The following is a 13,684-nucleotide window of genomic DNA, read 5'->3' on the forward strand; positions in this document are numbered from 1 at the left end:
GGTTTTCTAAAGAATAAATTCAGACTTTTGGGGGGGACATTCTTTTGATGTATTCATCTAAGAAGAGATGTTTAAATACATTAGTTTATTTCAATTCAGTTTTTTCCCTTTTTGTAGTCATAAATCTAAGCAGTTTTATACCAACTTTTTAAATGGAGAAATATTCAAGTATATTTAAATGAGTTAAAAAGTATTTGGAAAATAATTGTCTTCTTGTGCATGCTAAGAAATTAGCTATGCTCTTTGAATTTTGTAATATCCTCTAATGATGAATTCAAATATCTTCTTTTTTAAAAGTTTATTCCAACTCATGAACCGGGAGAAGTCAGATTCTTAACCAACTGAGCCACGTAGGTGCCCCAAATATCTTCTGATTGAAGTTTTCTCTAGTCTTTTTTTTTTCCAGAAATTACAACTTTAGTTTGTAAACCTTGCAGCATTTGCAAGGTTTTAACCTTATATTATAGAACTTATTTGAGTACTAGTTCTAGATTGTAGCAGATTATAACATTTAGGGCATGATATTTTTTTCTTACTCATTTTTGTATCCCTTTCATCTTCTCCCAGGTTCTTGAATATAGTATTATTAATATTGTTAGCTGCCTTTCTTGAATACTTGGGTATTTCTTGTTGAACTTGTTATTTTTTTTCTTCATTCTTTGTTCAATAGGAATATCTGAATAAATCTAAAATTTAAATTGGAAATTCAGGACCATGAAATCAAGAGGAGGATAGAATTTATTGTCCTGTTAATCTTGTCTGCTCCAAATTCTTTTTCTCTAAAATAAACTTTAGTGTTGTCTTTAATTCATAATTAATGTATCTTTTTTAGATCCAAGGGTAAAAATCTTCTTCAAATATAAGTAAAAGGCTTTAAGTACTCTAAACACATTCTTTATGATTTTATAGAGCATTCACCGTCTTAGTGTGATATTTCCAGAAAGAAAATCTTACTCTTATGTTAGTCTTCTTATGGCAACTGTTTGAATTTTTGCTTCTTCTTCTTCTGAAATATATCGAATACCATCATATTTTTCGTAAGTTTCTGGGACCAAAATACCTCCATAATACATAAATAAAACAAATTATTTCTGATTTTTGTTGACTCTATATTTTTGAAAGACCAGAGTCCTGTTAGCCTTTTTGGGTATGGAAACCCACTAAAAATACTGCTTTAAATTTAACTAAATAAAATTAAAAATTTGGTACTTCAATCTCACTGGCAACATTTGAAGTCCTCAAAAGTTGCAGAGTTATTGACTATCCTTTTGGATGGTGCAGGTATAGAATGTTTCCATCTTTACAGAAAGTTCTGTGGGGCAGCAGTGATTTATAGTTTATTACACAGTAGCCCTTCATAAACACTTAACAGTAGCTCCATTCAAACTTCTAGCTTAAAAATGAAGAGACAAGTTCTATATTTAATTTCATTTTCACCAAAAAAAAATCATTTTTCTCTTGTTATTTCTTTTGTAGCTATAACATCTCCTATTGTTTTCCTGGTTTTTTTTTCTTACAATGTAAGCATTTTTCCAGTGCCTCAGAGCTCCCTGATTTTTTCTCTTTATCAGTGGTTTTCAATAATTTGATTTGATGTGTCTGGGTTTGGTTTTCTTTCTTTGTGTTTATTCTGATTGGAGTCAGTGAGATTCTTGAATCTGTGGGATCATATACTTTTCATCAAATTTGGAAGATTTTTGGCTATTATTCTTTTGCACATTTTTACCCCTGTGAGACTCCCAAGTATATTATATTAAATAGCTCAATAGCATCATATGACTCGCTGAGGCCCTTATTTTCTCAATGTTTTGTCTCTATGACACGCTTTGGATGTTCACTATTTCTACAACTTCAAATTCACAAATCTGTTCTTCTGCAGATTCTTATCACCTGTAATATCCACTAAGTGTGTTTGTGTGTGTGTGTGTGTGTGTGTGTGTGTATGTATACATACATTATTTATTTTAGATATAATCTTCATCTTTAGACATTCCCCTTGATTCTTTTTTTTTATATTGCTAATTTTTCTCCTAGTTATGGGTCATATTTTCTGATTTGTGAGATATCTAGAAATGTTTGATTGGATGCTGAAGATTTTGTATTTTATGTTGAGTGCATCTGAGTTTTATTTTTTAAAGAAGTATTACACGTTGCTCTGGTAGACATTTAAATTGTTTTTGGTTTATTTTGAACATCTTAAGATTGTTTTTAAGTTTTATTAGGGTGGTCCCAGAGTACTTTTCACTGTAGGGATCATTTATCCCCATCACGAAGGCCTAGCCCTTATGATGTCTAAACTTAATGCTCCAGGGGCCAGTTTGGACACTCCACTGTTGCTGGTAGAAACTGCAATGATACTCATACTTTTATGGGTCTGGAAATTCACAGCCTCCAATAATTTTTAGCCAACCTCATAGACACTCACCTTTTGCATGCATATTCTAGGAACCAGCATAGATTTAAAGGATCCCTAAGCCTATTTCTGGAGTTGTCTGTCTTAGCTCTCTTCTTTCTAGAAATCTGCCTCAAAAATTCCTGCCTCCTCAGACTCCCTGAACTCTGATTTCTATTGCCTCAACCCAGTGAGATAGCTGTCTGTGTTTTCAATTGCACGCACATGCACACATACACATGTATCTCAGCAACGATGACTTAAATATGTTTCTTTTCTCTGAGATGTCATGGCCCCTGCAGTACCTGTGGTTTAATGTCCAAAAACAGTTTGTTTCATCTATATTAGCTTGGTTTTAGAGTCAGGAGTTAGAATCAGGAAGGTTAATTTATAATCTCCTGTTATTACATTATGTCTGAAAGTGGAAGTCCTTCTTCAACTGATTGAAGATTCATGTAATGAAGAAGTACAGCTAAATATTACACTATGAACGAAGACGTGATTTTGCAGAGAATGTTGAAATGTTAATGTACAGCACAGTGACAAAGCTGTATCATTTTAAATACTGCTAGAAACAGACAAGTAATGTTTGTGTGAGAAAACAGACACATACAGATTTTAAGGTGATGAAGAGTCCGTAGGTAGAATTACACGATTGGCAATTTGGAGTTGCGGTTTCGAGAGTCATTTACATAGAGTAAAAGGACAGAGTCAGAGAGAGCATGCAGATATTTACGGTGAGAAGTCGAGTACAGCTATGTCGTCATCTTCAATTTGACCACTGGGCTCTGTCAGCCATGGGTCTGACCTAATCCCACAGTTCTTGAGTTTGCATTTTAACCAGCTTGTCCCTTGTCAGGAAATAAAACATCAACCATAGTAATTGTTTTTACTTGAAAGTAACTGATATTGCTAAAAGTATTGATCACATAAGAACAAAAAGAAAATAATAGTATTGCTATGGATTGCATTATTGATGTTGGCTTAGAGTGGTAAGAAAGATAACAATCTATCGATTCTGAAGCCCCCAAAATGGATATTTAGTTTGTTTTTCCTTCTCAATGTTATTAAAATACACTAAATTATATGAGAAAGCTAAACATTTATTTAAAATATATATGTACACCTTAATTTTTCTTTTTAAAAATTGATTCTCAAAGCATTTGTCTTGAGGTATGTAACAGCTCATATTGCAAAATGGAAAAAAAATCATCAGCTTTCCTTTCTTTCAACCCTAACCTTGAATAATTCATAAAGCAACCACTTAAATCTAGCTAAACTGAAACAAAACAAGGCAGCAGCAATATAATCTTTGTTTTTAATGATGCCATACTCTTTTTATGTGAATAAATAAATGTTTATGAACTCAACCTTGATTTTAAAGAGATATATACAACATTGACTGTCCAATATTTAGTAAAATTTTAATAATCCAAGATAATTAACAACTTAATTTGAAACATTTTATGTTATTTGGTTGCTCTTGATCTCAGAAGTAACTGGCTTAAATGCATAGTCAGTTTTCAGACATATTCAATTACATACCTTTAAGACTTCTACCATTTTAATGCTCAACTTAAAATGCCATTTGAAATTATAAAAAAATAAGATGGACTTATTAATTGTTTTTATAGCTATAAGTTTTTAAAAGACATTACTCCTATGAAAATATATCACTGATAAAGTGTATTAATAAGCTAATATTTAACAATGATCATCAGTATCTGAGATTGTATCCTTGTTGAAATTTTATTTTTACCACACTGACTTTTTAAAAATGTTAGTCACTTTAGAAGAAGATGCTTATCCAGAAAAGAAAGGAAGGGAGGGAGGGAGGCTAGGAAGGAGAGAGGAAGGAAGGAAAGAGGTGCTTAACAAATATTGTTGAATAAATGAATGAATGAATGAATGAATAAATGTTTAAAACCTTAAAAAAATAAATCTGTAAGTGCTGGAATGCTTAGAAATAAAAGTTTCATTGAGTTTAATTAAGCACAATTAAATACTCTGCCAAGCTCAGAAAACAATTTTAGAAATACTGGCAGTCCTTAGGCAACATAGGAACCATTAGTTTAATGAATTAAAAATGAGTCTGAGAATACAAATTTCAACACAGATACCCAGTCCACTAATTTGCTGATCATTGATAAAAACTAGCCACATGTGCTGCCTTCTTTTTTGTTGTTGTTGTTTTTTAAAGCAACATATGATATTGGTTCAGTTAGAGAGAAGCTATGGAATTAACTCTGGTTAAATCCCTTACTTCTATAGTCATGTTTTTCTTATGTTGAAAGTTTAAATTAATTTTTAAACCCTTTTTCTCTTCTACAGCATTTAGTGCAAAGAATTGTTAGTTTCTGATAGAAGGGTTCTGATAATGAAATAGCAAATATATGTACCTTTCACAGAAAATGTAGAACTAAAAATGCATGTTCTCAGCAATAAAAGGCGGATTCTTCCTCAAACTTGCTTCTGAAAAAGTGAGAGACTTAAAACAAAAATGACAAACGGTTTACTCATTATTCAGTCCTGAATTTGGAATAAATAAGTCAGGAATTTATTTATGACTATATGCTAAGAGTTAATAGTGTTTTCTTACTGCATTTTATAATGCAATGTTCACTTTTTATATTACTAAATTTTCTTCTCAAGAAGACCAGTAATAATTAGGGATCTGAGGTTACCTGGTACACTATTGAAAAATTGTTAAAAACCAGTAGTATCCATTCAATCTAATTATTTTCCTCTTGATTGTTTTTGTTTGTTTGTTTAAGGATTAAAACAAGGTGAGCCAACCATGACTGGCAAAACACAGACCAGCAATGTCACCAATAAGAATGACCCCAAGTCCATCAACTCCCGTGTTTTCATCGGCAATCTAAATACAGCCATTGTCAAGAAAGTTGACATTGAAGCCATATTCTCAAAGTACGGAAAAATAGTTGGATGCTCAGTTCACAAAGGTTATGCGTTCGTACAGTACATGAGTGAGCGGCACGCAAGAGCTGCAGTGGCTGGAGAAAATGCCAGGGTCATCGCCGGCCAGCCACTTGGTAAGTCATGCTCAGTTATGGTTCTCACATTAGTGCTCCAGTCTTTGCACATATCCGCCTATTTTTAGTTTTACTATTAAGCCAGCCCTGCCATAGTGTCTACCTCCTATTTAACCAATTATAATGTTTGCATATTTGTAATTTACATTACTTTCTTGTTTTCGTATTGTTTTACATGGTTCTTATTTTCTCTACAAAATATGATCAGTTCTGCTTTGTAGTACGTGTTGCCCCCACCAAGCCTAACAGGGCCAGGGAAATAAAAAATATGCATCATGTGTAACTTTATTTGACTTGAAATGGTTTCCATCTCAAAGGAAACACTATGCTAAGAAAAAAGTAACTCTGCTTTGTAGCCTTTGCTCTGAGGGCTAACATTTTCCTAATTTCCTGTTTTTATTGTTAGAGGAGTAGCAATAGAAAATAGCAAACAGAAGTCAATCTTGAGAACTGGGAAAGGAATATAAGCCAGTCTTTCTTATGTACTATGGAATCCTGTACATCATGCCTGTTCAATCATGTGTAATAATCAGATATTTGTCTAAAGTCCAAGGAATACTACAGTTTTTTTTTTCAAAGGAAAGAATACAGTCTGAAGTAAAATGCAAATATTTAGGAGAAACTATATTGTAGTAAATATGCAGATTAAAAAATAAAAATTACACAATCTATTTTTTTACATGAGGAAAAAGCAGAATTAATACATCAGTGATCCCTTAGTGTATGTTTCTTACCCTGTCCAGATTCATATTTTAAATTGATTGCACAACATCTTCTCTCAGCTTTATATGCCCAGAACAAAACTCATGATTGTTCACACCCTTAACTTCCTTCGTTACCAGGCTTCTCCATCAAGAGAAATGGAACCTTCACTTAATCCAATTTTGCAGACAAAAACTGAGGTGTCAGCTCTGATTCCTCTATCCTCCCCATACTCCAGATATAACGCATCATCATGTTTCATGCCTTTGATATATCCCAAACCCAGTTGCCTTTTAGATGGGTACTGATAGCCATCCATTCAGGCCACCATTATATCTCACCTGGACTACTGAAGTAACCACCTAACAGTCTGCCTCTTTCCACTCTGGTCAGTGTCTCTTTAAAATGTACATGTGATGATACTCTTAAAACCCTAATGCTTTTCCATCTTACCCAGGGTAAGATTTATATTCTTTACTCTACCTCCAATGCCTCACATCTTTAACTTCATCTCCTCCTCTCTGCCTTCTTGTACCACATCAGTAATGCTGATCTTGATATGCCCCAAATGTTCCAAGATTGTTCCTGCCTCAGAGGCTTTGGAATTACTATTCCTTCTGCTCAAAAGATAGGTCTTTGCTAATAATTTATTGCTCCCTGCTTGATCGTGTGCTGTACTCAAATTTTCCTTCCCTGGAGAGGCTTTTCCTGACCAACCTAAAATAGGATAGTCTTCTGCCCTCTTGCCTACATGATCTGTTTCATTACTGTACTTTATATTTTTTTTCACAGCCCTCATCGGTATCTGGGATTACATAATTTATCATGTACCTCTCTCAGGTCCACAGACCTAAAGATGAAGGCGCATATAAAAGAAACAAGCTAAAAGCATAGACAAATCAAGTTAGAAGAGTGTTAAGAACATTGTATTATCAAGTCACATAATTATAGTTATGAAAAATATTGGGGAGGGCAAGAAATTCAATAAAACAAGAGTGAAGTCTGAGGTAATAATCTTGAAGGGAAAAAAGGATTTTTACATAAGTACTTGCTATAGACTCACTTATAATGACTAACCACAAAGAATATAGTTTTTATACCTTCCTCTAATTCATTTTTTAATATTTTAAAGAAAGGTAAGGCTTTACAAAAGACATTGGTAAGTTTTTCATTTGTTCCTTTGTATTTTCCTTAATGTCTCCATTCCACTTCTTTCCTAAGTTGAATTTTTTTTTAACGTTTATTCCTTTTTGGGAGATAGAGCTGAGTGGGGAGGGGCACAGAGAGAGAGGGAGACACAGACTCCAAAGTAGGCTTCAGGCTCTGAGCTGTCAGCACAGAGCCCCAGCCGGGCTCGAACCCACCTGAGCTGAAGTCAGAGGCTTTAATCAACTGAGCCAGCCAGGCACCCTCTAATTTGAAATTCTTATTTCGGGGCCTCATTCGAGCAAATGTCAAAGAAATGCTCATTTATTGTCTGTATCCTGACTGTTATGAAGCTAGTACATACTTGTAGAAATGTACTTAATTATTATTTTAAAAAATTAATTATCACTATAAGGTCAATTAAAAGTTCAATTCACCAGGGAGCCTGGGTGGCTTAGTCAGTTAAGTGTCTGATTCTTGATTTTGGCTGAGGTCAGGATCTCCCAGTTGTGACATCAGGCGTGTTTGGCTCCATGCTGGGCATTGAACCTGCTTAAGATTTTCTCTCTCCCTTTCCCTTTGCCCCTCCTCTTCCCCTCCTCCCCCCGAATCATGCACTCACACTCTCTCTCTCAAAAAAAAAAAAATCCTATTCACTTACTAATGAACAATAGCTAATTTTTCAGAGTCCTGTTTTTTTTCCCCCCACTGCCCAGTTGATTACTCTCCTTTTGAGAAGAATGCAATGGAGGAGGAGAACATCAATACTAAAAATTGTGTGCCTTGCTTAGAAAACCCAAAGAAAAAAAATGATGACACCAAATCACTATGCTTTAAGAGGCACAGAATTAAATTGTACTTCTAATAAGATATCATTTCTCATTTCTAATCATTTGTCTCAGATCCTCTCTTTGTTGTGTCCTCAGGTTAAACTCTGGAGCATATATCTTGATCAGCCATAATCACCTTTTCTGCCTGAATCCAAGTTAAAGACTTTCTTCCTTCAGTTGAAATCTGGTCTTTCACTATTTGTGTCTAAGCTGAATGTCTTTTTATACAAAGCAAAGGCTTTATAATAGCTAGTAACTGCTTTTCAGGTCAAATGTCTGAATTTCCCCCACCTTTTCTTTTTTTTTTTTAATTTTTTTTTCAACGTTTATTTTTTTATTTTTGGGACAGAGAGAGACAGAGCATGAACGGGGGAGGGGCAGAGAGAGAGGGAGACACAGAATCGGAAACAGGCTCCAGGCTCTGAGCCATCAGCCCAGAGCCCGACGCGGGGCTCGAACTCATGGACCGCGAGATCGTGACCTGGCTGAAGTCGGCTGCTTAACCGACTGCGCCACCCAGGCGCCCCTCCCCCACCTTTTCTTGAACCATATTGCTAGAAATTCAGGCAGGTTTTCCAGTTGTTCCCTATAGGGAGCTGGTTCCCCAGTCAAGTCCTGAAGAAGACTCTGAGTTTTCCAGAAGGTATATCCATTATATATACCTTTAAATATTAAACCTTTAAATATTTACCTTTAATATTTTACCTTTAAATATTATACCTTTGTTTTTTTGTGACAAGGGAAAACAGGTTTAGTAAATCACCTGCTCCTTGAATTTTTGGACTCTCAAATAAACCCTTTATGATTGTAGCCCCCACCAAGCCCTACGAGCACTTAATTTGAAGTGAATTGATTATGGATTAAATAATAGACCACTGTTATATGAAATTGATATTAGCTTCATGTACCCACAACCTGTCTAAGCATTCTTTTTTCTCTTAGAGTAAGAAGAAAATTCATAGTAATGAAGCCTTGCTGGGCTAGTATGTTACCTTTATTACTTTATTTGATAGCAACACATATTTAAATACCTTCTTCTAGAGAGAAGCAATTTTTTCATATCACTACATGTTTAAATATCTTTATGTACAAATTAGAGATTAAACATCAGTAGTACCAGGAAAAATTAAACATTTTATAGAATATGTGAATTCTTATAGTTCTATGGAAGTTATAAGGGTGTCCTTAAACTGACAATAAGCTACGAATATGATGAAATCCAGCATTTACTAAATGTAAATATTAATGGCTGTTTTGACATGAAAAGATTCTAACTTGGAAAGTAGTAGGCTGAATTGTCTTTTACTGAGAAAATAATCCATCAGCAGTTTGACAGACGGATTAGTGTGACATAAAATTAGAAATGGAACATGTGCTAGGAGCCTGCTGAAAGAGTTCAGGTTTCAAATTATGGAAATGAAAAAGGAAAAATGAGGAAAGGTAGGTAGGATCAATAAGACTAAATAACTAGTTGGTACAGTGAGTGAGACAGAGACAATGAGAGATAGAAGAATCAAGAATGATTCCCATTTTATGGGTTGGGTTTTCTATTGGATAGTCTTGGAGATCACTAGGAAGATGGATAATGATTTCTTAAGGGAAAAGGTTTTTTGTGTAAGACAGTGAGTGCAGGAATGAATAGATGTATTAAGGTTGATGGGCATGCTTGAAGATATGGAAGCGTATGTATACAGTACCTGTACATTGGATACACAAGTCCAAGTTGACAGGAGAGATTTGGACTGAGTAGAGATTTGTATGTCACCAGTATAAATGGTGTTGAAGCTATAGAAATGGGTAAGCTGACCCAAGGAAAATGTATAGAGTAAAGAATATTGGCTAAAGATGGATCTGTGGAGAAATATGCCCTCTGAAAATCTAAATCTAATCTACTTTCTACACAGCTGTTTCATCCCCCAGCTCTATGCTATAGTTAACCCTGGCCTATCTAAACTTCCTAGAGTGGATGACTGCTTTCTTAGCTGTAGAGTCCTCAAGTCACCTCCATTCAATGCTACTGATTTGCAAACTTCGAAGGCCATGTGTGCAAATACTTTTATTGATTTTAATATTTAAAAATATCATTTATGAGCGCTTAAGCATCTTATCTTTACGCTGAAGTTTCTTTCCATGTTAATGTCTTCTATACCCAAGGCCATCTGCCCAGCTAAGTAGCAGAGAAAACTTTATCTACCTTGCCAGGTTTCATTGTCTGTCTTTAATAAAACTATTGGAAAATATAGAAATGTTCCTCAGAGCAGATGCAAGTCAACCATTATGGATCCAGGAAGGATAATTCTACTCACTTGACTACATTAGTACACCTGAAGATTTAAGACCAATAATTCCATATATCTGTATTATTAAACCTTCTGTGTCTTTGGACTTTTACCATGGAGTCTTTTACCATGGAATCATCATCAAATTCTGAATTGAAATCCTAAATAGTATATATTTTGTATTCTTTTCAAGTTCATGTAAAATGAGAATTTATTTTAAAAGTTGCTGAATCCAACCTAAAAATTACAATGCATAGAGTAACTAAGGGTTCTGAGAAGTTGGAGCTCAAAATACTGGAACTCTAATCTGAATTTTGAAAGTAGGTCACAGTCTAAAGTCTTGATTAACTTCTCTCTCTTGGACTTTTTATTCTTATTGTTGGCAGAGATTTCTAAATTCTATACCATAACAGGGGAAAAGTGCCAAGAAATAGTTCAGTGACCCATCCATTTTATCAACATGTTAATGAACCCAAGAAATGTTTTTATTGAATGCAAAGTTTGTTTCCTGAGGTCATTTTCCTTAAAGGCATATAACAAATAAATGAATAACTAAGACATAGTACTTTTTTCCTTGGGTTTAGACTTCAATATATTCACTACTCCAGAGCAATTAAGCAAAAACAAACAAAAATACTTACTTCCTCAAACTGTAAACAATGTCTCTAGTTGTTCTTTTTTTTTAACCTATGATCAAGGCATGTACCAGAACTTCTTGTAAGGTAGACATGTTTCCTTCTTCTCCTATTTCCATGCAATTTTCTTTAAAGTTTATGCCTTTGTCTCTCATTTCACAGTTCACTCCTTCAGACTTTGGGGCTCTGTGACCCCATGCCAAGTTCTGTCCCCAGGCTGTGACACATGTTTCAATCACCCTCTCTTCTTTTCCCCATTGATGTGTCTTCATTCCCAGGTCATAGTTAGCCGATAAATACCCTTAATCATATGTTTGGAGCTATGATAATTGAACACATTAAGTGATTTCAAATAAATGAACTGGGTGGAGAGATGGATTGTTGGTATTGCTGCTTTCCAAACACTAATCACAGCATACCCTGTGGGTGTTGTACAGAAAGGGAAACTTGGCTGTAACTTAACTTTAATTGCTTTTATACGTGTTTAGTTCTTCCACATGTCTTTTGTACCACAGTATAAAAAGGATATCCCCTTTTTATCCCTGGATTCATGCCTCTGATACGTCATGGAGGATTGCTGAGCTTTCTGTGACAAACAACAATTGATTCCATTTTGGCTCACATTCGTTGGGATTCTTAAAAAACCAGAATCCAGCTATGAAATTATTCTGAATAATTTTTGTAAAAAAACACAGTTTCTGTAAGGTAAAGCTCCTTATAAAAGTGTATCTCAGTTTAGTTGTTCAATAAAATTTAAATTTAAAAAGGTGAAATACTAATATAACCTTCCTTTAGTATTTCATGAATTTGGCTTTTAAGTTTTGTTAATATTGGAAATATTTGTTGCATTTTTTAATCTAAGTTTGGTCATTGCAGATTTTTCTCTCAAACACATTTTACGAAAGTTGAAACAAACTTTTTAAATGTTTAATACTGACAATTTTTATATGAGAGGTCGTGCATAAAGCATTCTTTTGTGCAAAAATATCATGCAGAGTTTGGAGACTAAGTCTATATTAGTGCAAATTTCTACTGATTACACTGGCTTGATTACATGCATACTATAAATAAACATTTGTGATGTTTTTTTTAAGATTATTTCACTCTTATGATGCTTCCAAAAGACACAATAATATATGAACTTAAGATGTCAGTAATTAATAGTAGGAGGAATGCAAAGCAAAAACATAATTTATCTTTAGAAATCATCCTTGCTCTGAAACCTGAATACAGGTCTCTGTTGGTGAAGAGCAAAGTCTAGTTTAGAAAAAGAATATGTAAAATAGAATTAAATTAATTTCATTACATTATAAATGTCTTGCAAATGCTGAAGGAATTCAAAGAAGAAACATGATGAATACATCGTTAATTTTAAAGTAAATCTGGTGGATGGGACGCCTGGGTGGCCCAGTCAGTTAAGTGTCTGATTCAACTCAGGTCATGATCTCAGTTTGTGAGTTCGAGCCCTGTGTCAGGCTCTGTACTGTCAGCTTGGAGCCTGGAGCCCACTTCAGATTCTGTCTCTCTCTCCACTCTCTCTCTCTCTCTCTCTCTCTCTCTCTGCCCCTTCTCTGTTTGTTCTCTGTCTCTCTCTCTCTCTCTCAAAAATAAATAAACATTAAAAAATTTTTAAATAAAAAATTAAAAAGTAAAGTAAATCTGGTAGATATTCTTAGTCTTAACCATGAAGGAAGTAATGGAAATGCAGTGGTAGAAAGGAGGATCCTGGAGATCCGTAGTGAGTAAGAAAGAGGAAAGCAGAAAAACACAGACAAATTCTTATAACAGTCTATGAAGCATGCCTTAGGAGTGATGGATTTCAAATGTGTTTTATCCTCAGCTACCATCTTGCATGCAGAGTGATCTTTTTGAAGTACAAATCTCATGATGTCACCCTCTAATAAAAACTTTGAATGATTTCTCATTGTTCTCAGGAAAAAGACTGAGACCATTGCTGTGGCCTACAGGTTCCTCTGTGATTTATTTCTCACTCATCTGCAGACTTACATCACCACCCTCCCATGTGTTCTATCTAAATTGATTTCTCTCAGTTCTTTAAACAATTCATATTCTTTCCCTTCTCTGGACCTTTGCACATGCTATGTGAGACAGTGTAGAATGTCCTTCCCTACTAAGTTCCCTACCATCTCACCTCATTCCCCACTTCTTCACTCTGTTCACTTAACTATTCATCTTTCACATCTCAGATTAAATATCATTACTTTAAGGAAACCTACTTTGATCCCGCAAACATAGTGGGAATGTTTTATTTCCCTTTCTAGCACATATCTTCTTTTCAATTATGTTTCTATATGTACTATTTTGTAACTGGTATCTGTTTCTTCCCCCTCTTAAGCTAAGTACCTTGAAAGCCTTGACTATTTATGTTTATATTAAACTTCTTAGACTTAGCAGAGTGTTGATACTTCCATGGTAAATGGTGAAGGGTTGGATGAATGCTTGGATGATTGGAGGAACATGAATTTCACTAAAGGGCTTTTTCTTCCACTGAAAGAGCAACACAAGAAGATGGAGACAGAAAGGAAGAAGGAAAAGAAAGAATGGAAAGGGAGGAAAGAGAGGAGGTGGATAAAGAAGGAGAAGGAGAAGCAGCAAGTTCCCTGGAAAGCAAGTAGTTAACAGATTG

General features: G+C 34.6%; 1 protein-coding gene across 1 annotated transcript in view; it reads left to right on the plus strand.

Annotated features, from left to right (window-relative positions):
* Nucleotides 1–5,174: 5,174 nt before the first annotated feature.
* The window catches only part of RALYL (RALY RNA binding protein like), a 353,055-nt gene continuing 344,545 nt past the window's right edge, over nucleotides 5,175–13,684 (plus strand). Inside the window, exon 1 of the mRNA XM_047073867.1 lies at nucleotides 5,175–5,445. Within this exon, the coding sequence (XP_046929823.1) occupies nucleotides 5,190–5,445 (256 nt within the window). The 5' untranslated portion in view covers nucleotides 5,175–5,189. The remainder of the gene's footprint in view (nucleotides 5,446–13,684) is intronic.

Source organism: Lynx rufus, unplaced genomic scaffold (genome assembly GCF_022079265.1).
Source record: "Lynx rufus isolate CCGP_SWC_20201006 ecotype Redwood Valley unplaced genomic scaffold, mLynRuf1.p SCAF_12, whole genome shotgun sequence".
Classification (NCBI taxonomy): Eukaryota; Metazoa; Chordata; class Mammalia; order Carnivora; family Felidae; genus Lynx; species Lynx rufus.